General features: G+C 35.5%; 1 protein-coding gene across 3 annotated transcripts in view; it reads right to left on the bottom strand.

Moving 5' to 3' along the window:
- The window catches only part of Arl5 (ADP-ribosylation factor-like 5), a 113,691-nt gene that overhangs the window by 39,413 nt on the left and 46,714 nt on the right, over window positions 1–27,564 (bottom strand). For 2 of the 3 annotated variants that reach the window (XM_069835938.1, XM_069835937.1), the window contains exon 2: window positions 1,331–1,436. In XM_069835938.1, the coding sequence (XP_069692039.1) occupies window positions 1,331–1,376 (46 nt within the window). In that variant the 5' untranslated portion in view covers window positions 1,377–1,436. Of the gene's footprint in view, window positions 1–1,330; window positions 1,437–22,179; window positions 22,549–27,564 lie in introns of those variants that run through there. The other variant, XM_069835939.1, reaches the window with a different exon arrangement.

A 27,564-nucleotide genomic window follows, 5' to 3' on the forward strand; every position in this document is an offset into this window, starting at 1 on the left:
GATAAAGTTCGGCATCAACCAGGTGACTGGATGGAGATGTGAGCAGTCTATACAACCAATATTAGGCTACTCTTGGAAATCCTGACATGGCTGAAAATTCTCTCTGGATTTCAAATCGTTCCCTGTTTGAAGTTTGGGGATTTAAGAGACCCTGTCATAACAAAGCAATTTCAAACGTAACATTCCTAACTACTCGGCAAATAGTTGATTTGTGGACCCTAACAAGATAACCCAAGACCGCCTGAAAAATTCCAACAGCATAAAATCCTAGCATTATTATAACTTGGTTCATAGGAGAAAGTGGAAGGTTTCGATTTGTCTGTCTGCATATATTTGTTTCAATTTTTTAAAGTAACAAAACACACGAATCCTTACTTAACCTAAATCTTTGCTCAAATTCTCTGTCATTATACATAAAAACAATTCATGTCTATCACGGAAACGCCTTCTTCTTAATAATATTTTTTTCATTCTAAAATTTCTTCATCAGAAGAATCCATTATCTCGAAAACAATATTGTTACGCTATAACTATTTACTCTATAAATTGCAGTAACTGCATTATAAACAGGACAACATAAATAGCCTACTTGATCGATGATCAGTGACTTAACCAGCAAAAATCTGTTGATCAAATCTGATGGAAAACTAATCTCTGATGAAACACTGATTGTTCTTTCTGCAACAGAAATAGAACTGATGGCCAATCAAACCCTCTTTGATTGCCAATCACATTTTGATTTGCGTTTCTGCAACCCAGCCTTACAGTTTGTCCCTCACGAACTGGAGACACACTAAACACCTTGACTGTTATATGCCAAAATGATACGAAAGGTTGACGGTTGACTTTAGCACTACGACCTCCAGGATCTTTTATGCATCCCCTGACCCAGGCCTCCTATTAGTCCTTCTTTTAAGAAAGTTTTGTATCTTTTAAGAGGCTTGTGATAGATCAGCGAGTACTGAAAAAAGTCCACGAATGGCTCTGCAAGTTTTTAGCAATATGTATAAGGTACTTTTATCTCCCAGTTATATCTCAGACAAGCTAAATCGAACATTAGTCACCTTGTAGAGATGTCCTTTCGACAGTGTCCTGTCAAAAGGACCAACGTTTACGATAATTATTTTCTGTTTAGCGTAAATAGTTAAAGAGGACAAATAGAAAATGTTAATTGATAAAATCTTCCGTCAGCATATGCTGCACTGTCCACAACACATTGACAATCAATACCAGACTACTGATTTACAACTGTTAATTCAATTCATAAATGTGATAATTACTGTTCATTCGGCATGTCAACATACCACACTCGTGGTTTATAAATTCTTACCTTCGTTACCGAACAAACTCCAAATTTTCGTAAATAACAACCCCATGGTTGTTCTTATGCTCGCCAGATGTCACAGAGCTTTAAAAAGGCACCGTGCTCGAGATATCTGCAATAATAAATACAACATGATGTTAATATATTATATTGGATAATTATATGTAATATCATACAATAAGTAGATCTACATGTAGGTAGATCTATTCTATGGTCAGAAACAAAAAAAGAAGTTATAGAAAATACGAGTATACACTATAAATGATTCTTAAGGAATATATTAATAAAAGCCAAAATATAATAGCTATTAAGTAGGATAACCAGATGTTCTACTTTTCGCAGGATACTCCCTTTTTTTTTAGCCCCTTATCTTGCGGCCTGCGTAAAAGTTTGAAATGCCTATAAATAGCCTCCTAAAAGTGCTGCGAATTAAAATTTGAAGGAAACGTTCTATGTTTTCTATTCTCTCAGAGAAAGATGGGTAGTGAAGAGGAAAACAGGAAATACTTTGCAGCAGTGAATAATATGTGGACAAATGGGAAAATCTAGCTTGAAGCCAGTAATTTCAAAACATAGGATCACAAAGTGTAATCTGAATTTTATTACAGGTGTGTTGAATTCTATGACTTCCCTTTTGGACAGCAGCAGTTGTTGAAAGCAGTACATTCAAATCAGAAATATGTAGTGCTCAGTAAGTGCTGAAGAATAATCATCCTACAGCAACTTGAGTACCGGTATGTGTATTTTTGTAAGTCATGAAAATTATTCTCCTAAGAATATTTCTGCTATAAGGTATTTATTCGTGGAAAATGCTTAGAAAAGTAAAATGACAAATTTCAAGGGAGTAACTCGCGGCTTGGTATAATTGATGCCAGGGCCCGGTAGTTGAGAAACACTGATATAAAGTGTTAGTTGGAAGGCCTGAGAGAAAAAGACCTTTGGGAAGCCCGAGAAGTAGATGGAGGATAATAAAATTAATTTGAGAAAGGATATATTGCTGAAGATTGGACTGATCTTGCTCAGGATAGGGACGGATGGCGGGCTTATCTGAGGGAGAAAATGAACCTTCGGGTTTCTTAAAAGCCATCTGTAAGTAAATAAATGTTATATTAGCAGCTTACAGAAGATGCTGAAACTATACTCCATTGCATTCAACGCAAAGCTAAGCTTTTTTATATATATCAAACACCTCTAGTTCTTCGAAAAATGTTTGGAAAATTATTCCTATGAGTACACCTGTCGCTGAATTGCTTCCCACAGTCGATCGCTTTCTTTTAGATGGCCCCACAATCGAAAGTCACAGGACGTGAGATCTAGAAAACGCAATTCTCCAAGAATTTTTTGAACAAACAGAGCTGCAGGGTGTAAAAGAGATTAGCTTTGTGTTGAAAGTAATGGAGGCCACTTAAAAGCAAGCATCTAATGTAACATGTAGGATTTATAGCATTACCTCTCAGTAAAATATTTCAACTTAATAACTATCATATATTGTCTTTTAATAATTTGTCCCATGCCATTCCTCCGTAAAGAACTGTTTAATTATATATATACATATATATATATATATATGTTTACATATTTTTTTGTTTATAACAATACTCAACAAGTTCTGTATACAATTACGGAACACGCTGTATATTATAGGAATTCATCAAGCTCATTCACTATTACGATGGTTAATAGAAGTCCCTCTTCATTTGTATGATATTACTTCTTTAGAACCAAGATGTTTTTCATTCTACTGAAGTCATACCTTCTGGTGCCGAGGGAATAAACCCCATGCCTCCAAATTACTCATATTATACTCTAATAAAAAATGTTCTCTTGTGAATAAAAGTCACGCCATTGCGTTGAATCAGAGAGAAAAAAACCTAGTTCCATGGGCGTGTCTACATAATTTTAAATGGGTTAAAAATGATTTTATCCAGGAATTTAAGAAGTCATGATTACAGTGAGAGTAAGTAGTTAAATTTAACTTACAGGTACAGTAGTTTCTACTAGCCGTCATTTGATATTTCATAAAATTAAATTCGATTATCGTCGAAATTCTACTGACTTAAAGTTTTTGCTGGATTATGTATCGGCACATTTCTCTTGGATTTCAACCCAATATAAGCATGCTGGGTAACTATCGGTGCTGGATCCCCGAACTCATTTCACCGGCATTATCACCTACATTCCATTCAAACGCTAAGTAACCCAAGATGTTGATACAGCGTCGTAAAATAACCCAATAAAAAACTGTCCTTCCCTTTACTGTTCTTAAAAACTTCATTTCTATAGCTCAGATTTTATTTATTTCTGTTGTGTGTCTAGTCATGCCTCTGATACCGGTAGGTATGAAGATATCGACTGAGCTAACACATAAAATTTAAGTTGTGCCTTATTTTTACTCTTCTCCATAAAGTTTTGTTTATTATTATTATTATTATTATTATTATTATTATTATTATTATTATTATTTTAACAACTGCGATAACAATAATTGGGGGTGTTCATATTCACTAAAAACGGCAAAATATGTACGCACTTAAAAACCAGGATACCTTTATTATATCGTCGTCGTTCAGGCAGAAGTCACTAAGTCCAAAATTGACGAAGTCCATTATTTTGAATATTTCAAGAAATAATGCCTGCATGGCAACAACTTCACATTTATGCCAAAAAATCAACTAGGAGATGTAATCAGAAGAAAAAATAGGTTAAATTACGGCAAAACAGATTTTTTAATTTTGATTAAACTTTAAAATCTCTGTAACTCAAAACAACAATTTTGGACTCTGTGATTTCTGCCAGAACGACGACGATATGCACTAAAACAGGCCTGGGCACTAATAACTCAATTAAGGTACAACAGATTTCCCCTTAACTCCCTACTCCACCTTCCACGGCTGAGACGAGTACACAGAAAGTAAACATTGCTCAGTGACGGATTGTGTAAGACTTTTACTAACTTTCGGCTCTCGCTGGTCGCCTGAAATCCATCACTGATGCACAGTGCCTACTGTGTGTTTGTTTATAAGGCAGTGTAAGCGAAAAGTACATGGACGGGGGTTTCTAAGTTCCATTTCACTTCCCCGTTGTGCCAGGGATGCACTAAAAGGACGAAATATGCATTTTTAAAATTGAAAAAATATCTATACATATATTTTTTACGCAATTTACTATTACTAATTTTTTTGTTATACGCAAGAATATTCAAACATCATTAGTTGTTAAGGTTACGTGTCCTTCAACACACTGTTTAAGTGACACTTCTGGCACATTTTTCGTTAGATAACGTTGATAAAACTCATGACAACTGTCAAAATCTTATGTACGTGCAAAATACGAGTTGATAAGATGGCTTCTTGTTTCGATTATCAGTTTTTATGTAAACATGTCTTTAAAAAATCAGACAGAGATATGTTGGGATACCAGGACGGAAATTTCGATGTAATGTTTGCAGGGTGATCCATTCCGACACAATAACTCTGTGACTAACACGAAGTGGTCTCTTCAATCGGGTTTACTACAACGATGCAAGCATGAACTTAGTGGAATACGCGACGACTGGCGGCCATTTTGGGGGTTAGCGAAAATGTCCGGTTGTCCAAGTCTATATCTCGTGACTCCGATGTGCTAGAGCCATGATTTGAGTGTCAAACGAAAGATCTCGTCTAGATCTGTCGATACATATTCACGTAAAACCCGCAGCCAGGTTTTCGACACAGCCACATCCCCTTTTTTTAATCTGAACATTCATCCATCATAACGTACCGATATTATACATTTGCACAAAGTCAGCAGTGCATTTAATTATGGAATGCTTTGTTGATTATCACGAAAGGTTTTACAATGATTCGCCGACAACAGTGCACTGCCTGAATATTGTTAGATTGCAATAAATAAAATACAGTATAACTAATGTAATGTGTTTCAATGACTGCATTCCCTAAGATACTGTGCTTTTACATGCACTAAAAGCTGAAATATGCATTATATATATATATATATATATATATATATATATATACATACAGAGTGTAAGGGATATAAGTGCCGTCCTTTATACAGTCGTCGGGAACGGTCTACAGCAGCGTTTCTCAAACTTTTTTGAAGTGGGGACCACTTTATAAAGTCAGAACAGTTCCGCGCACCACCTTACTCTTGTTCCCTTCGAAAGCAAATTTATCATTTTCGTAGCATATTTTGATACCAGTATACTTATATTCTAAAATTGAATTAAGGTTCGGTACTTTGGTCCTCTGTTATGAATTTGGGCGGTCCCTGGCTGGGTTACAGGCGCGGCGCCAGATGTGCAGGGAAAAGTTGGTGAGAAACATCACATGTATAGTGCTTTAAATCCCTATTTTGCTGTTGAGATTAGAGCGGGAAGTCGATAGACGGGTAGGGTAATACATTTCATAAAATGTAATGTCAGTACTGGGATAAAAAGTGAAATTCGATTGCCATGTGTCATTTCCAAACTCTGAGATTTTAAGCTATAGTCTGATACGCAATTCGTTTGAATTGTATTTTTTCTTCTATCTTGTTTGAAGGACCACACGGGCAGATCTCGAGGACCACAGGTGGTCCGCGGACCATAGTTTGAGAAACGATGGTCTACAGGATCAAAAAATGTCCATATAACAAAGGGTCAAAACTTGATAGTTTTCACAGGAAAAAATATTTATTTTATTTTATTTGCGTTATACTGCTTATATCGTTAGTAACATTATGAAAATAATTACATCAGTAGATATATCTAGTAAAGAGTTAATATTAGTTTAAATAAATATTTGTGTATTCTGTTACGTTTTCGTGAAATTAAATAATAATGCATGCTTAAATTTGTTAATATTCTGACATGAGAGACGTGGCAACATGTTCAGCAGGCAGTACTCTGCACAGACGTACGTACTGTATATGTCAGCTGAGTTCAAGCTCCCTGTCCATAGGTCTACTGCCGAGCGAATGGCAGTTCAGTATAGGTATTCGATAGGATGTACCGTCAACGTTTTCCGCAAGAAGGTTACCTAATCGGCGAACTCTTGTAGCAGTTTCTCAACGATTATTAGAAACTAGGAGTCTCTCTCACACACAAGAACTTCGTTTAAAAATAGTACTGCTTTATGGAAGCAGGAGGGATTAAAATGTTACATTAAAAAAAAAGTTCGTGTGATATTGTGCGGTAAACCATTGTTTATTTTTGGACGTATAATAAAAAATGGAGCAATATTGTTAAATAAAATGGAAATTTACCATAATGTTCTATTAATAAGACTGAGAGTTTGTATTTGCTGCTCGTTTTATATAAACAACAGTATTGTCAAGGTCCGCTCCTGCATTAGATAGAACATCTATTTTGTACCGGTATGTCTGTACCCGCTTGAGCTGTACTGTGTACTTGTAAACCCCCTCCTCCCCATCCAGCAACGTTGCCAAACGTCTAATATTGCAAACTTTATTAATTGGTTAAATATTGCAATTATAAAAAAAAATTGTGAGGATATTTTTTGTTAGTCCACACCTGTGGAGTAACGGTCAGCGCGTCTGGTCGCGAAACCAGATGGCCCGGGTTCGAATCCCGGTCGGAACAAGTTGAGGTTTTTTCCGGGGTTTTCCCTCAACCCAATACGAGCAAATGCTGGGTAACTTTCGGTGCTGGACCCCGGACTCATTTCACCGGCATTATCACCTTCAGTTCATTCAGACGCTAAATAACCTAGATGTTGATACAGCGTCGCAAAATAACCCAATAAAATAAAATAAAAATATTTTTTGTTCCTTACGACATGAATAATCATTAATTAACATAATGACACTTATACCCCTTACGCCCTGTATATATATATAGTCTACTATAAAATCTTGACCTTTGGTTATAAACATTTCGAAATGCATTTGTATAATGACAGCATATGATTAGCAACTAAGAAATAAAACGCGCAAATACGTATGCTAAAATCCGTTCCCCAAGTCAACAACAATGTTTCAGCACACTCTATGGACAGAAATAATTGTATGCTATTTACTTTTTAAAAATTCCAAGACCTGCGTATTGACTATTGATGAAAGTTTTCACACCTCTACCAGCCATACTCTGCAAGCCATATGAAGGTTTCTTTAGCAATACCAAGACTTCTATTCGTCCTGGTAATATTTAACACTAAAACATCTCTGTAACGTAAGAGCCCAAAGAGAGTTCTCGCCTGCCCACACAGAAGCACTTAGCCCTCTTTCCGTACATCAGGCCTAACAACTACACAGAGACGAGTTATTTATTAGCATGAAGGCTCTCATTTTATGATGGTGAGCAGGTTCTAAAGGTGGTAGTGAAGGGAAAGGAAAGCTTTCATCCTTTTATCAGCCCACAGTAAATCACCGTATTAATACAGCTCAATTCACAAAGCGTAAAAAAGCAAAATTCTTCCCCTTTTCATGACTTGTTACTACCTAAACGAAAGCAAGTAACGATCGTCTCTTCAGAAACACTCATAACAAAAGCATATCGATATATAAATCCTGGATTACGGAAAGCTATTTCAATCACAATAAATATAATACAGGGACATCATTTTATTTTTACTGACATTTCTAATATTAACCTGGCTATACCTTTGAATTAACGGTTGAGAACCGGTAACACAGTTTGCTACCCCCTTCCACGACTGGAGTCCGATGATACTGGCGTAAAATACAAAAGATCAATTTACTAGGTATAGGAGGGAATAAAAATAGTTCATCTATTTACGTAAACTAGGAAATACCGCGACGTGAAACGAGCGTTGAGCGACTTCCGCCGATTTTGGAACAGACACCGACGTACTTGAACTGCCAACATAGAAAACAAAAAATCACACTCAATCGCTTTCACCTTCATCTTGACGGGATAATAAAAGCCTAAACTAACCTAACCTAACTTAACCTAAGTGCGTCGGTGTCTATTCCAAAATCGGCGGAAGTCGCTCAACGCTCGTTTAACCTATCGCGACTTTGAATTTGATAATTTTCATTAGGTTTTTGTTTAGTCAAAATACAGTACTGTATTAACAATAAGCGTTTTTACTCACGAACTGAGCTATCCATTCGGACATATTCATTATGCAGTGTATATTATACTGTCTACAGCACATTAGCGTACAATATAGAGAATGAAGTTAAATTGAAAAATAATCATAATATGGATATTTAAACACATTTTTTTTAAATGGTGGCCATTAATTTCAATAAAGGCTTCCGCATATTATCGCACTATAGACTATTGTACCTAATTTCAATCACCAGTTTCGTCCTTCGTACTAGTAACTCATGTTGAAATAATTCTGTACCTACTCTATAAAAGAGCATCTTACGTACTGAAATTCAATCTTCATTTCTGCCCGATCCGAAAACATAAAATTACTCAGACATGCTATCTACTGTCCGTCCAAGTGGCTTTGTCGCAGGGTCGTAGAAAGGGGGGAAATAACGTGACAGCTAATTACTTAACGAGGTCCTTTTATTTAAGTTATTTTAAACAGTTTTATAATATTACGTAAACGTCCAATTCCTAACAGAAATTAATGTTTTCAGAAAAGAGCTAAGACAGTCCAGCCACTAGCCTTTACAGAAGCAAAGCGGGAAACCGGGATGCGATGTAGGCAAACGGACGATAGTACCTGTGTGAAAATATGATTCAATATTGAAAGCTCTTTCGTCACCGGGAAACGAGAACATATTTCTGGAACGCACTATACTCACTAACTCAGTACTGTTTACTTCGACTGCATACGCGGCCTTGGTTCTGTGTGGAGTACGGTTCGAAGTTTACTAGTAGAGGGAGTGGGAGTGAAATATATTCAAAAACTCAGGTACAATTAAAATTGAAGTAAAAATAAAGTGATGTCCCTGTACATACGATATTGCGATATGCTGGCTCATGACGCAATAACTCCGGTGGGCAAATTACATATACATATCGGGTAGGTTTTCCTTGCTTACAAACAATTTTGTGCGAGATCGTGCGTAATTGCTTGGTTTCCGCACAAAACCAATCCGCGGAAAGTCTAAAATTCCACATTCAGTATTCCCAACCTAACACACATAACAATTTCCCTCTTCTTACCGCTTAAGTGACATATTGATTTTACTGCTTTAGGCTTTTAACATACTATTTTTTGAGACGTTCAATATAGTAATAATTATAAATTGGAAACTTACCACTGCAATTTCACCTAAATTGCACTGTTAATTATTGTTTTTAAATATTTGCAAAAATTAAGTAAACTCTACAACTCCACTAAAGTTACTGCATTCGTGATGCAAGTAACATTAAGGAAGCCGTGAAAAAATTAACAAGATTCCAGACTCATCATAGACTGGGGGGAAAAAAGACAGACGTATATCACGGCCTGCAGGAGTATAGTAAACACAGAAAACATTTTAAAGCAACAATGTTGAAGATAGATATTTTTGTTTTGCAAATTTGCCGTCATTGAACAGAAACCAAGATGGAGATTTCATTGCGACTAATTAGAAATTCCTCTTTCAGGTATGCAATAAACGATATTCGCACAAAATAATGTACGATACACGAGCGGTATGTTTTCTTTCAATTCTCGGAAATTAAAACAGCTCAACTACGTTTCGCTTTTTCAAACTTTTCCTCGAACATGAAAACTTCAACATACCGCTCTTGTAACGAGTTTTGATTTTCTCTAGACAAATAAAAAACTCTAGTGAGATTACTGTTGATAGTAATAGTAGTAGTAGTAGTAATAATAATAATAATAATAATAATAATAATAATAATAATAATAATAAAAAGAGAAGAGGAAGGCCAAAAAAAATGGAGCAAGGAGGTTCAGGAGGATATGGTCTGCAGGGGTCTACAAATGGGCGATTGGCAAAACAAGGAGTACCTGGAAGTTGAGAAGCGGGAGACGGCGACAGCCGTAAAATTACTCGCAACATATATACATAATAATAATAATAATAATAATAATAATAATAATAATAATAATAACAACAACAATAATAATATCTTCCAAGTTGTGCATCTTTAGTGCCCATCTTGCGCAACTGCAAGACCGTAATTTATTATAGATTCCTGCCATTTAATTTTTGTAGTTTTAAACTGAAATAACATTCCAGATTACGTAGCTAACTCTATAATGTACATTACACGTCAATCCTATTTCTATAGTCGCGACGCTGTTATTCCCGGCGTGACTCCTCCTCTTTGCTTACGTCTTAGGAAGTGAAGGATCTATAAATTCTAGGTAGGTAGTATCGTTCGCCATTTTTGTTCTTTCGTTGCCGAGCTACCATACGAGGAATCTATTTGCCACACCGTTAAACATTATCATATCGTAGCTCCTATGATAATAAATCAAACGCACTGTAATGCAGCAAATAATTGAGCGGCAAATAACGTCTTCGTGTGCTTTCTGCGAACGCCAACGAAAGAGCCAAAATGGCGGGCGATTATATTAAGTATTTATCGAGCCTTAAGAAATGAATAACGTCTTCATAAGCGAATCACAAGACGCACACGTTTAAATGTGGCCGACCTGGAACGCGATTGGCTGCCGGAAATTAGAGCGTACCAGTATTATTCACTATATTCCCTAACTGTATTAGACCTGAGCCACAGTCGCAGTTCGGCGGTAGTAAGTTTGATTCGTGATCAGAGTATGGCAAGGGTTCGAATCCCGCTTGAGCTGATAACCTGGTTGGTTTTTTCCGAGGTTTTCCCCAACTATAAGGCGAATTTTATTTAATATCGTGGAAAATTAACGAACATATCTCGCTAAATAGCCTACCATTTAACCATCGCCAATTCCACTGACAAACACAATAAACCTTGACGCTGCGGTGAGTTCAGAAGAGAGGGAAAAAAACCACACACTACATTATTGATTTCATTAATTAGTGCAGATGCTTTAATGAGCATGAACATAACATCAGCCATATGTCTAAAAGCTGACACACAACAGTTGCAAATAAAATAAAGAAAAATATATACCGTTTTATGAAACTTGTAGTCTACAGATTTAGCTTCTCATCTCTGATCTAAGTGAAGAAGGATTTCACTGCATAAAATATTACAAAAAAAAAATAGTATGACGGGGAACATACGGGGGCCAAATGTTACATCCAGCGTCAGAAATAATCACAAAAAAAATCCGTAAATTTAATGTGAAAAGCAATGAAAGTTCAAGGACAAGGTTATCATCACTGCAGCCAAACCTGGAACTTATTGCAGGAAATGATGTCACTTATCTCTAGCCCTCCTTTCCGAAAGATAAAATCCTACACCTATACGCTCACGTGTACTGAATCTGTAAAATACGTGATAAAAATGTTAATAATAGCTTTCATGATAAATGTGAAGTTTTTACGTTTGTATATTTATCTCTCAGATGTCTTATGTTCAATTCGCAAACCGGGAAATGACAAACAAAATTTTCTTCTTCACTTCTTCCTCCTACATTTTCCACCTCTTCTCAATCTGCATATTCCTCCTCTACTTCCTCCTTCCTCTTTCTTCACTTCTTCCCCTACTCTTCTTTTTTTTCTTCACCTCTATCCCTCTTCACGTCCCCTTCTCTCTTTCATCCTCCTATCCTTATTCTTTTCCTTCTTGTGTAACACTATTGCTCTCTTCACATTCTACTTTACAAAATATATCCTCCTCTGATTCCAGTTTCTTCATATTATATATAATCCGTGAACCGAACAGTCCCTGAAGGCCCGACCAGTCTATTATTGGTCTCAAGTCCACACGTCTCGGCAGAGGTGAACAATCATCCAACCAGACCGTAGATATCGTGTGGTCATATACATAGGTATATATACCGTGTAAAATGTAGTATGTATGTATGTATGTATGTATGTATGTATGTATGTATGTATGTATGTATGTAAGTCTATAAGTACTATACATATATACAGGGTGTCCCAGGAGAAATGTAAAATACTTCAGGATAATGTAGTTTAGGTTACACTACATCGATTAAACCTGATACACATGTCCAAAATTATTTGGGAAGTTACCGATGGGCGAACTTTTAAATGGAGAGAGGAATTACAGACGTAGGCTATTTATATATTTTAGAACATTGTGATATGATACATTATTGAAAATGCTGCATCTTGTGTTGTTCCAATAAGTTTATTTCATAATTAAGTAGAAACTCGGTAAGAAAATAAAATAATTACACAAGACAAATTACTAAGGTTGCCCTTCTTTTGGATTCAATGCATTCATATCGGGTACCGGTACCGGTTCTCTTTCCGATCTCAATGAAACGCCTGGTAGCGTGCCAGTTTCAGTTAACATCCGGTAAACACGAAAAAAAAAACACACACACACAGCTACATGTAATTCTTCGGCCAATGCATTGGCATCACAAAATTCATAAACGAAATGCATGTCTGCATATTCACTATGCGAATACATGAATTAAATTCCAAGTGAACGTGTATTCAATTGTGTGTTTTGCGCTGCCGTTGCGGTGCTCAGATGCTGTCGTGTGCAAAATATTTGGCGTAACACGTCAAGTAGGCCTATAGTACACGGAACCGCAAGGCGTTGCAGCATTTCTTACCTTAATTTCTCCTCAACTGTTAGAATTCGGATGTAGGTATTTCAGGTTAATAAATGTATGTTAACCAATACCAATTAGTCTGAAGTATGTTACATTCCCTCCTGAGACACACTGTACACACATATGTAATACCTATGTAATACCTAATGGCTTAGAAGTACTAAGTAGTGACACTTCAGCTCTTTTGACCCATATGAATTTACTAACAACGTCGATACAAAATAAGTTGGTGTCACGCAGGTTCTTGGCTTACAATGGCGAAAAGATAACAGGATTAGTAAAGAAATTGTTCTTTTATCTCACTATAACAATACCAAATTAAAAAATACAATCGATAAAGTAACATTTTCAAATTCACGACTTATTACATTAACTCAAGCAAACAAGTGACAGTAATATCACAGTCTAGCATATAGTCACGAAGCTTAGGATGATTTTTTGCATTTCTCGCGATAGTTGCTAGCCGCTTGTAGCGGTGTGAGTGCTAGGAACAATATACTTTGCCACTGCCAACGTGATCTAATACAGGCCGTAAGGCAGACCATGTGACTCGCTTAACCCGATCATGAAGGGCGACGTTTCAACCATATAAATTAATTGGAATATATAAAGAGTAAAATATATTTCTCTAAAATGTAGTGTAATTGCATTAATAAAATTTAAAACAATGATTATAAGACACTTCAGACATAATCCACTTGCGAGTTAAAGTTTAATATTATTTTTGGTGTGAAAATTACGTTATTCGTATGTGTAATACCTGCCTTTATTTCGATTAAATATTGCGAAATTCTTGTATATTAATTTATGAACGATTAAATAATTTTCAGTTGCACCGCACGCATATTTAGATATGTTGAAATTATAGGTTATGTTTACTGTACCAATTGCCCCTTTCTGTCTAATTTTAGTGGTCTCCAATGCCCTGTCATTACATATGTACGTTATGTCATATGGAAATTATAGGTTATGTTTTACTATATTTAACATATATTCTTTTTATTAAACCTCAAAATAGCTTCCATTTTAAACGTAAAATGTTGATGCGAACTGATTATGTTAACATATAAAATTCTCTTCACATTAAAATAACACAGTTTTGTAATTATTTCTGCAACATATTATGCAACAAGAAGTAAACGGAACTTATGGACACATTACACTAAATAAAACTTAGCAATCATGCCCAATAAAGTTATAATATGATATTTCACTGATCTCAATACACTGCAATAGAAAACCCGAACGTACATTACGGCGGTCTAGATCGAAAAGGCATTGACTGTGCCGTATTTCGCACTGTTGTGAAAAAAATATGTGAACTGTGAAATGTTCGTTAGCGGTTGTAATAACTGTAATTGACTAAAATACAATAATTTGAATAATAATTTCGGACAAGTAGTATAAATTGTAAGAAAAAGAGGTCAGAGTTATCCTTCCGGAAAGTTCCAGGAAGGTGAGTTTATAAAATATAATATACAGGGTGTTTCAAAAATACGGGGCATAATTTCAGGTATGTATTTCCCACATGTAGACAATCAAAATAGTTCATTATAGGTCGCGCCAGGGATTTTGGCAGATGAATTTTCTTACTGTGATCTGGAGAGCGAGTTTCTCCCCGCTGCAAGATCGGCTGTTATCTCTGTCGCAGTGGAATGGGTAGGACATAAGAGTAAACATGCACGCCAGAGTATTTGTGCACTCTGGACAGTCACCTCCAAAAACTAAACAAATAATACAGTAGTCTATATGTGTCTTTGTTATTCCCAAGAAACTTGTTCGATTAATTAAAATGTGTCTCAATGAAACTTACAGCAGAGTCCGTATAGGTCAGTTTCTATCTGATGCTTTTCCAATTCACTGCGGGCTAAAGCAAGGAGATGTACTATCACCTTTACGTTTTAACTTCGCTCTAGAATATGCCATTAGGAAAGTTCAGGATAACAGAATTGAACGGGTTACATCAGCTTTTTGTCTATGCGGATGACGAAATGGGTGAAAAATTAAATTAAATTAGATATCTTAGGGGTTTTCGAGACGAAAATTACGAATAATACAATTTGTGCGAATTCAATATGGCAGTTTCAGTACTATGAATTATATTAAAAAAGAATTAAACATCGGATATCGCACAGGTAACACATGTACAGTATTTAAGGGGGTATGTAATATCTTTTGATAGTAGGCCTATACATTTAGTAAAATCCAAAGTGTAATTTCTACATATTCTGAATAAATGTTGTGCTGGAATTGAGTATAGTCATCAGCAGGGAACGGATTTATATGGACTAAAAATATATGAAATATGTAAATATATATGTAGTTATTTTTACCAAAATATGGAATTAAATATGGATTTTTACCAAAATATGGAATTAAATATGGACTTAAAATTATAAAAAAATGACTATGTACGGTAAATATTGGTACATTTTAATCAAACTAAACAAAAAATATAATGGACGTACCTTATCTTCCAATGTAGTTTCAACAAAACACAATTTTTATTGTCTGTTACCATAACAATAGGTTACAAACATTTCTTTCAAGTGCTGAAAAGTGAATCTTCTTCTATTGTCTCTGAGGATAGATTTATACGGACTAAAAGAGCGTTCGACGTCACAAGAAGTAACTGGTACATAATTCAATTTCACAATGTCTGCTGGGGATAAGTCCAAGTTAATCTTCACTGTTGATTCACCACTCATCACAGCAACAACCTTTTGTAGTTCTTCACATCCAGGGTTTTTTGAAAGTACAGTGTCCACCTTAGCTCTTACTGCATCTGCAACTTTACCTCTACCACGATTCAGTTGTTCCACAGTACTATTTATAATTTCAAAACTTTCAGATAGTGAAAGGTGCCTATTTTGGAGACTTTTGAGCGTTTTTATGATGCATGAAAATGTATGCTGAATGTGAGCTAAGTCATTCTTCACACTTATGTCACAGGTAACTGTTTTCGCAGTATCAATTGAGACTGCATCTTCAGAGTCCAATGCAAGGAGAACATTGTTAATAGAGTCTATATGTTCGGCATAATATTCAACTGCTTCTAGCCATGTACCCCATCTAGTTAAAATTGGCTTTGGTGGCAATGGAATTTCAGGGTACATTTCTTTCAACACGTTAACTCTACTGGGAGCTTTGAGAAATACTTTTTTCACTGATGAAATCAACAAATCTACTTTAGGGAAATTGTCTCTGACCACTTCTGCCACACGATGAAATGCATGCGCCACACAAGTAAAATGAGTCAATTTAGGATATACAACAGATAATGCTTGTCCAGCTTTGACCATATAAGGGGCAGCATCGCTAATAAAGAATAACACATTATCGTACATAATACCCTTTGGCCACAGGATACCCATAGCTTCGTTGAACAGTTTAACTATAGTTTTGTTATTGCACTTTTCTAGAACATCACAATGTAAAAGAATTCGTTCAGAATATTGTTCACTTAACAAACCGATAACTACATTACCAACAAGTCTACCTTCTTTGTCGGGAGTCTCATCAATGGAAACCCAAATTGAACTATCTTTAATTTCATCTCTTATCTTCTGTATTGTCTCATCGTAGATGGATGGAGCATACGTCTTCCTAAGTGTTGACTCATCCGGGATTGTATGTTGAGTATATTTTTCAAGGAATTCCCTGAAGACCTTATTCTTTAGTTTGTAGAGAGGAATATCAGCAGAGATGAGAGAACGGCACAGGTCGATGTTTAACTCAGATCTTACATTCGATGTTGTTGGTTGTGTTAAAAACAATTGTCTCTGCTTGGAATTTAGTTGTTTGTTGGCCTGATGTTTACTAGTTGTAATGTGTTGTTGCACCAGGAACTTTTGTGTAGATGATACTGCACACTGACACAAATTACAAAATAATATTTTATTGTCAGTTGATAAACCATCTTCTTTAAATTCTGAAATGTAACTTGTTAGTTTTGATTTTAAATTGACTGAATGACGTACTTTTGGCATATTTACCGTCTTTATAGTATGATTTACAAAACTGAACCTATGTGTACTCTGACTGGCATTTAACTGTTGAGCTGCACAACTGAAGTCTGTTAAAAATTTTAAATTAAATTAATACAGTTTTGTAACTTACTTTCCCATTGTTGATAGGACTGCTAATTTTCAAATAACTCTGATGTTAAAGGGATTACTGAACATGTGTTTAAATCTCTATTGTTGAAATGTATTTTTAAAAGTTAATGGAATTTTGTTTTGTTTTATTGTTAAACCTAATATAATATGGACTGTTTTATATGAAATATGGAAAATATATGGAAATTAACGAAAATATGTACTAAACTCTAAAATATGGAAAAATATGGAAAATAAAAGTAGGATTTTTCAACCCTACACATTGTGAAACATAAAGATAATGCAAAATATAAATTATATTAGCTTTATAAGTAAATATGTATTTACATATAAATCCTTTCCCTGGTCATCAGCCAATACCTCTAGATTAATAAATAACTTTTTAGAATCCATAAAGTACAGTATTTATTGTGAATGGTAATTATGTTTTTCAATTGGTGCAATTTGTGCAGGGAAAATTGGTTTCTCCGATATTTTGTACGATTTCGAATATTTTAAAATGCTTTCTTCTCTGTTCTATTCACAATGTGCGTGTGAAGAAATTATTGCCCTTGTAATATCCATTACAATCCTATTTATTATACTCTTATATAAATCTAACTTCCGCAGGATGAAAATTTACCCAATTAACCAAATTATATTTTGATTATTAAGAAGAATCGTAATTTTATGAACTTGAATTGTCGCACCACCAGTAGACGATCCCTAGATTATTACTGGACAAATCTTGTATATTGATCTGGTAAGGTTAGGATTTTATATATATATATACATATATACACACATACATATATATACACATACATATATATGCGCAATGCAATGCTTTTTCCTTTTAATTAAGAAGTAATTTAATTTAGAAAATGTAGGAGACGTATTTTAAAATCATTGCGAACGGAAGTCATTTACATTTATTAAAGGTATTCTTTGAGTAGGACTGTACCGTGGTGTGTTTCATAATAAGGATAATTGATATGAACTGCTGTTATGAAAATATGAAAGACTCAGAATGTTATCGCATCTCATTCTCGCAGCTTACACAAACAATATTGGCTCGCCTACTGGAAAAGTCATCGAGGTCATCTGCCAAAATCGGTGCCTCCGACTATACAACATGTGTCCGGAAATGCTTCATTTCCGAGTTATGGCCTTCACAACATTGAAATTCACCGGAATGTTTTTCTTTCCGCAGGTCGTTGTCATTACAGAAGATGTTCAAAATGTCCACCTCCTGCTTGAATACAGACCTCACATCGATGTCTCATTGACCTGCGAACACGATCCCAAACTCCACGAGTATTGCGTATGTCCTCAGAACATGCCACAATTCGATTCCGAAGGGATTCCAAATCAGGCACCGGAGACGAATAAACCAATGATTTTAAATGGCCCCACAAGTAGAAATCGAGAGGGTTCAGATCAGGTGAGCGTGGAGGCCAAGCAATTGGGCCACCTCTACCTATCCATCGATCAGGAAACCTTCGATCCAAGTACCGGCGAGCCGTACGAGTGAAGTGTGCAGGAGTGCCATCATGCAAGAAGTGAATGTGTTGACGATTGATCAGTGGAGTGTCTAAAACATGAGGTATGGTGTTTTCCAGGAAGTTTGTGTACGCCTGCCCCGTAAGTCTGTTTACAAGTACATGGGGTCCAACTAATCGATCACCAATGATACCGGCCCACATGTTGAGGGAGAACCGCACCTGGTGGAACAGTTGCACGTGGGTTTTCATACGCCCATACATGCTGATTGTGGAAATTTGTTATGCCATCTCGTGTGAACTGTGCTTCATCTGTAAATAATACTAAGGCAGGAAAGTTCGGATTTACACCACACTGCTGCAAGAACCACTGACAGAACCTACTCGTGCAGGGTAATCTACTGGTGACAGGGCCTGTACACGTTGCAAATGATAAGGATACAATTGATACTCTTTCAACAGTCTCCAGACAGTCGTATGAGGAACATTGACTTGCAACGCTACCCTTCGTGTGCTGATAGAAGGAGTCATGTTCACAGCCTCCAGAATCTCCTCCTGTACTTCTGGAGTTGTAGATCTTGGTCGTCCCCTTCCCAAACCAGGAGAGTTAAATTTTCCATTCTCGCACAGACGGTAATGGAGACGTACAAATGTCTTCCGATCTGGACATTGTCGCTGTGGGTACCTCTCCTGGTACAAACGACGAGCCAGCGCAGCACTGCCGTCCGCCTTACAGTACATGAAGTGTATCTCTGCCAGCTCTTGATTTGAATACATGTCGCACAGTCTAACGCCTACACAACACTGAATGTAACCTTCGCCTCGGAATGAACAGTCAGAGTGCCCTCTTAATGTCTCCTTTGACGGCAACGACCTGCGGAAAGAAAAACGTTCCGGTGAATTTCAATGTTGTGAAGGCCATAACTCGGAAATAAAGCATTTCCGAACACATGTTGTAATGAATTATTTTGATTGTCTACATGTGGGAAATACATACCTGAAATTATGCCCCGTATTTTTGAAACACACTGTATATTTTATGAAAATAATATAGGAACCTTATGTATTTCATATTTCAATAGTGGAAGGAAGGTGTTAATTTTTTTCAAAAGAACATGATATCGAAAGTACAATACATTTTATCGTTTGCTACGGAAAGAATCTGTGATGAGGCGACAGTAGCGATCCTGGTGGTTAGCAACTATCTATGGATGCATATTTATTAAGTATTGAGCTTCGTGACTGTATATACTAGATGTGGTAATATCATAGTAACACAACAACTATAGATGATGTTAACTGAACACGAAGACCAGTAGACAATGCGGAAGTACACAGTTTGTGCATTGAGTGCGACTGAAATGATGACGAAATGGTGTATGTTGTATCATGTATAATTGATGGAACTCTTTCATATAGTAAATAAAATAAACTTAATATTGATATATTATATATAGATATTAATTTTTTTTCTACGATAGTAAGTGAAGTACAATTTCACGCACTGTTAGCAGTGAGTGAAGTGAGACTTTTCAACACCAGTGCGTGAAGTGAGCATAGTGTGCGTGAAGTAATAACACCAGTGCGTGAAGTAAGCAAACTATGCGTGAAATAACAATTTGAAGCTATCGAAGAAAAAACATTGTATGGTTCACATTCATGAAGTTGTATTTTGACAATCGTGTATTTGAGAAAATCAGCAAACCTCGTTTCTCAAACCTACGCTTCTGTCAAAATACTACGCACGTCACGAACTTGTATCATAAATTACTATTATTCTGGTTTATGGAAAGTTATTTAAGACAATAAATGCTTACAGCGTTATTTACAACACATAGGTTCGTGATGCAGTGACTTTTCACTACACAAATGTGTAAATATAAACACTTTTCTAGGCACGTACCGCCGTCCAGAATGTCTCAATGACATACAAATTTAATTCTGACTTATACCGGACACTTAACTTAAGCTGTATGCAAATATTCTCTTCACTTTTTCCTCCTTAGCGAACCCGCAGTCTATTGACATCTATCAAACTGACATTTAAATAAACTACAACAAAAACTGAACGAAATAATGAAAGCAATAAATGTAGACACAATGACTAAGGCCGGAAAGAAAATCTATATAAAAAAGTACATTATTACACTTTACAAATACGTTATAACAGTGTAATAAAAGCAGTGATGTCAACTGATGCCCATAGGAGCAAGCGCGCGCTTTAGAGCCCAGGAGAGCCTGAGCGCTTTACAGCGGAAAGGAAAGAGACAGACGAAAGAGGTAGTAGGCTATATGCCGCTTGGTCGAGCTATATACAGGGATGACCAGCACTGATTCAATGGATAAAGGGAAGAGAACTTATTAAAACTGTATCCATGTTAATTTTTGGATTTGTCTGAGTAGTATAAGTGCTTATAAGAATGTAAGTTTTAATTTTAATGTTCATTTTTCACAAGTTTGCATTTTTATTCAAAAGGAATATTTTCTCAACTTTTCGTATAGAAAAGTGAAATTTTCAGATATGTTTGTTTAGTAGCCTTACAGGTACTAAAACAATGTTTTCGTAAATCTAATATATCGTAAATACGTATTACTGAAGATAGTGTATTAAAATGTATGAAAATATTCGCATAGAAAATGTTTGTAAGGAAATGAGTTAACAAAGCAAATACTGTTACGTCACAAACAAAATATATGTGCCTATGTGTTGGTAAAACGTGAGTTCTATAGCTTCAGCAGATTTCGAGATAATGTAATATTTTGATAACAGAAAGTTGCGCACCAATATCACCTAAAAGCATAATGCGATAAGAGTTTTATTATGTAATATTAGTTACAGTTAAAACATATACCTAGACAACTTTCCTTTGTACTATAATATTGTTTTGATTACTTTTATAAGGCTAAAGATACCATCAATATCAATTTCAACTTATCATGTCATATTCAGTGTCTTTCTTTGGGATAACACTTTCTTTATGAATGATGTGTTTAATTCATTAGTGCAGTATAGTTGTAGTTATTGTGGAATTTGTGTGAATATTCCTTCTTTACTCTTTATTATGTTATTAACGTTTAAAACACAACTGCAATATTAGGCTAAGAAATAGGTGTTAGTACTTTGTTTTACAGACAATATAGAAAATAACAAACAGAAAGAAGCCATATAAAAATAACGACATAAAATTTCACGTTCCGTTTGAAGTTTGTGCGCCACTGTTTTCTTAATCCAACAGGCTGCTTATTCCCCCAAGCATACCTAGCGCTTAATGCCCGCGCACGACAAGGCCAGAAAAATACGCTGCTTTGACATCACTGAATAAAAGTATCAAATTTTAATGTTATTTACCTTTGATGAATGACAGATTAACAATAAATAGTCAGCTGATAGACGTCTCAAAGACAAATCAATTCCATTCTGAAATTCATACAGGACATTCAACTTGAAATTGTATGCAAATACTGTCCTCAGTGTTTCCGACTAGCGAACACGCATCTATTGATGTCTATCAAATTGACAGCTATACATACTCGTACACTGTAACCAACATTGAGCAAAACAATGAGTTACAGACACAATGTGTAAGCTCAGAAGGAAATTTGTAAAACCTGAATCATTCTACAAGTTTAAAAGAAGTTGTACCATTGTAGTAACGCTATCAAATTTTAAGGTCATTTACCTTTGATGAATGACAGGTTCAGAATAACCGGCCAGCTGATAGTCGCACAAAAATGAGCTCGTAGTCTCACGTTATTCACGTATTGTCTGTGATAAAACTCTGCCTTCAACACAACTGCACTGGTAACACCCCTGTACTAGACTTGGATCACACATGCCTGTCTTTTACGTTACCTTAACACAAACGTTTTCGTGTGTAATTCTGCCACGAGATGACGCACTTACACCACTTCCCACTACAGCACTCTATTTACATTCAAAGTATTTCCCCACGTTATATCGGATCAAAGGCGTCACTTCCTATTACGTTTCCCTTTCCCCCTTTCCTAGTAGGCTTCCATCTTAAGTCACTTCCTTTTTATAACAGACCAGCACAAGATTAAGTATTTCATGATATGATGATAATGAAAGAAAAGATCGAGACATCATTAGACCTCAGATATTTATACTAAAAAAACACATTTAGGCACCTAAATTAGGTTTCAAAATATTAAAATAGACTCTAAAATATTTTTTTAGACTTTTACAGGCACATCAAAAGAAGACAGCAACGTCAGAATTAAGATATGAAAACTGAAGTTATGTACTGAAATATAATTATACAAATTTTATTTCATTACTAGCCGTACCCGTGCGCTCCGCTGCACCTGTTAGAAATAAATATAAAGTAATTACATAATTAAAACAGGACGTTTTATCCAGGGAACAACTTTTACAACAGCGCAAGATAATCTGCTTCGCTCATTACCCAATTTTTCTTGCATTGCATTTATTGCATATATATTTTATGTATTTTAACACGATTCAATTGAGCATAGCTAAAATTTGAATTAATTATAAAATAATGGATTGCTAAGCTAACGTACTATTACTGCATACTAAATCAATACACTTTCGTTGTTCGTTAATTCTCTGAGATTAAAATGAGTGTACATAAATATTATTTTAAGAAATACAGAAAACGAATGTACAAAATAGCCTACCAAATTTTCTGTGTATAAGAAGCTATTTTAATCTTACCTGTCCTCGATTTACTCAGACGTTACTGTAATAACATTGTAGCATTATGTCTATCTAGAGAAACTACACTTTCCAATGGTGAAATAATAATTAATTATACAAATCGGTTAATTTAGCTTCTGGTATTACTTTATACAAATACAGAAACATTCTCTGTAGGCTATGTTTAATAGCTTTCGATTGTTGATGCCCAAGGCCCCTGTTTCGATTGTTGTTCTCCAAGGCCCCTTATAGACGAAGTCATTTGTTAATTCATTGCACCGTCTTAGATGGCGTTATTTTAATTTTAAAACTCATTTATCTCATTAAATATCAGTCCTATCAAAATTTTGTAAAGAATAAAACTTATCGGAAATCATTTTTAAAGAAACTTTTATTATGTAACATTTTTCACAAAAATCAATAATAAGCGAGATATTTCGATTTATTTAATTCAGGCCCCCTTATAACCCCCCTTTTAAATACAGTATTTTGAATGCCATGTAACCTAAAATCTAAGTTACAACGAACTTAATTTATATTCCAATTTTCATATAAATCGGTTCAGCCATTATCGCGTGAAAAGATAACAAACATACAGACATACAAACAAAAATTTCAAAAATGCGATTTTCGGTTTCAGGTTGGTTAATCATATATGTTAGGACCAATTATTTTTGTAAAATCGAAAATTACCAGAAAAATTTCGGCTACAGATTTATTATTAGTATAGATAGGTACGTACTGTACCTTAGAAGGGGATAGTAGTGTTTTAATTAAAATATAAACAGCTATAATAATAATAATAATAATAATAATAATAATAGTAATAATAATAATAATAATAATTATTTATTTAACCTGGCAGAGTTAAGGCCATACGGCCTTCTCTAACACTCAACCAGGAGTAAAACTGCGTTACAAAAACACTACAAATTTACAAAGTACACTACAATTTTACACACAAAACTGAATAAGATAAGATAAGATAATTATAGGCCTATATCTGAGGAGAACAACAATCTTTGAATTAAAGAGAAGGCAGTGGATTTAAATAATCCCTATAATTGCGTGGAACGTGGCTGCTCAAGCCACTAGTAATATGATTGTAATAACTATAATCTTATTTTTTAAATTTTAAATTACTTATTTAACGACGCTCGCAACTGCAGAGGTTATATCAGCGTCGCCGGTATGCCGGAATTTTGTCCCGCAGGAGTTCTTTTACATGCCAGTAAATCTACTGACATGAGCCTGTCGCATTGAAACACACTTAAATGCCATCGACCTGGGTCGGGATCGAACCCACAACCTCGAGCATAGAAGGCTAGCGCTATACCGAGTACGCTACCGAGGCCGACTATAATCTTATTATGATAGCATTCAAACTTATTAAATAAATTTTATTTTTCCAGTAATGATAAATGTTACGAATTGCATCGGCCCGCTGCCGCTAAGAAGCAGTGATATGTTGCGGGTTGCAACGGAGCGCTCCCGCTGAAAAGCAAGAGGCGTGCATGAATACTATTCCAGAAATTGTAACGGACATTCATCCCGAATGTGTGCCTACTTAAACATCCCACGTCAATATATGAAACTAAAACTAAAATTGCAGGCATATCCCTAAATATACTTAATATATTAAGTTACATACGAAAATATTAAAAATGTGTATCATAAAATAATGAAAATACTTAAAATGCATTGATATTATATTGCATTTAGGAAACCTAGTAAGGAACTATAATATATATATATATATATATATATATATATATATATATATATATATATATAATATAATTTTTAAATTATAAGGAAATTCATTTATGCGTTTCGAAGGATACTATAATGGATATTTATGACATAATAATTGGAAATAAGAGTGTCGGTATCCAACTTAAATAAACCATTTAAAAAATAATACGTATAATGCATTATAAACGCTAAGATACGACTGACAGCAGAATATTATTTTTCCTTATTCTAACATCTCTGATTCTTACTTATACAGAGTTGTTTCCGATCTCTGATAACGAATTTGAATGACGTCATGTGCGTCAGGAATCACACCGACAGCTAAACTGCGGCGAGAGGTGACAGACCAGTAGTGAGTGATTTCATAATCAGAGTGCACGGTGTATCACAGTAGCAATGCCCAAGAAAATCAAAACTTTTTGGGTGGAGTACATAACAATCCTTTCCGATGCCAAGTAGTTACGTGAACATCATAGGAGCCTGCAAAAAAAAAAAACGTGGTTTCGTTATTTCCTAGAAAGGCATCTTTTGTGTACCTAATAAGACTGGCAAAGCTCGGATGAGATTAATTCCAGAGTGGAAAAAGCAAGCAAATCCACCCTCCGTCACATGTCGCCGCACCCCACGAGATGACACAAATTAATTCCATTCGAGCTTTATCAATCTTATTAAGTACACAGAAGATGCCTTTCTTGGAAATAACGAAACCGCGTTTATTGCAGGTTTCTTTTATTTTCACTTAACTGTACTTGGCATCAGAAAGGGTTGTTATGTACCCCTCCCAAAAAGGCTCGATTTTCTTTGGAATTTCTGCTGTGAGTCGCCGTGCACTCTAAGATCACTCACTACTGGCCTGTCACCTCGCGCCACAGTTCAGCTGTCGTGTGACTCCTGACGCACATGTCATTTAAATTCGTTATCAGAGATCGGAAACAACCCTGTATATGTGAAATTATATCCATATTTTAATACATTTTAAGAATAATTCGATGGTGTTTGTGTAAAGGGAGATTAGTCATAAATGAAAATTAAACTTCGGACCCCTTTGCAAATATAATTATCTACACAAAACACATCAAATGCTAGTATTATTTTGTTTTTTGCACACCCACTTGTATATTCACCTGGGGAACAAAATCCACGTACCTACATAAAAAATTACTTTACCGCCTTTACCTTAACATCCTTGAATTATTACTAACTTAATTTTGGTTGCTTCCCCTACTTCGGAAGTCACGTTACGGCACTGCTTACACGTGCTTTATATCTATGTAATCTGTGTTTTATATACAGACTGCTTTAAAGGTGAATTTGAGAATTATAAAAAAAAAACACAGAAATGGTACTCAATGGCCTAGTTCAAAAGGGAAATAACTCAAAACAAAACTCCACGTATCTACACAAAAAATGACAACCGCATTTACCCGAACATCCTCGAATTATTACTAACTTAATTTTGGTTGCTTCCCCTGCTTCGGAAGCCATACTATGGCACTGCTTAGACGTGTTTTATATACAGACTGGTTTAAAGGTGAATTTGAGAATTATTAAAAACACAGAAATGGTACTCAATGGCCCAGGGAAGTAACTCAAAACTTAAGAGTTTTGAGAAACCTGAATTTTAAAACTTAATGTTGCTATGAAATGTCCAATTAAAGCACACTAATTTGGAACTTATTGATCCTACGATCAGATTTGAAATCTCAGCCACTCAACCATCTGAAGTGAACGAAGAGAAATAGAAAATCTACGAGCCCAAGATTCAGTACCTATCAGCGAAATACAACATTGAAAAAATCACAGTTACCGGTCGCTTCTTTGGAGCGAGAGGCACCATTCCGAAAGCCTTTGTAAAATGGAGAGAAAAATACAAGCTGACGAGAGATCTTCAAGATGCCATCGTCACCACCATTATAAAATTTTCTGTAGCGATATTTCGTCAGCATCTTTATGGCGTACATTCAATTTAAATTATAGGGCCTACTTGGTTCTATTTTTTTTCTTATATCTTAATCACTTCTGTCTGAAACCTGTTTATATAATTTTTCATTTTAAATTTTATTGTGAGCTATTCTGTGTAGCAGGGCAAACCCAAAATATTGGGTCAGACCAATAAATTAAATTATATATAAAATATCATTAACAGAATTTGGAGTAATTTCAGCGACCCTTTGATTTTTCACAGGAACACAAAGCTCTAAAATGCATGTTCCTGAAAACTTCAAATTTTGAGTTGTTTTCCTTTTGAACTGGCCCGTCAAAATAATGTCTTCAGAATTATGCTAAGTGTCCATTATGCGTCCATGTATTGTGGGTCCCTATCACCACGGCATGGCGCGTCCTCAGGTTGCGGATAGAGGAGACGGCCTCCAGATATGGAGGGTAGCTGCGAATATATTGAATAAGCAGTCGTGGACAGCCGATAAGGGGTGGTCCTCCAGCTTGGGGGTTGGGCGAAGGGCTAACAACCCATCACCGTAAAAAACAGCTTGTTACGTATCCCTATAATAATATTGTACGAAATGGAAATATAAAAATTGGAGATTTATCCTTCGAAGAGGTGGAAAAATTCAAATATCTTGGAGCAACAGTAACAAATATAAATGACTCTCGGGAGGAAATTAAACGC

This window comes from Periplaneta americana, chromosome 9, assembly GCF_040183065.1.
Source record: "Periplaneta americana isolate PAMFEO1 chromosome 9, P.americana_PAMFEO1_priV1, whole genome shotgun sequence".
Lineage (NCBI taxonomy): Eukaryota > Metazoa > Arthropoda > Insecta > Blattodea > Blattidae > Periplaneta > Periplaneta americana.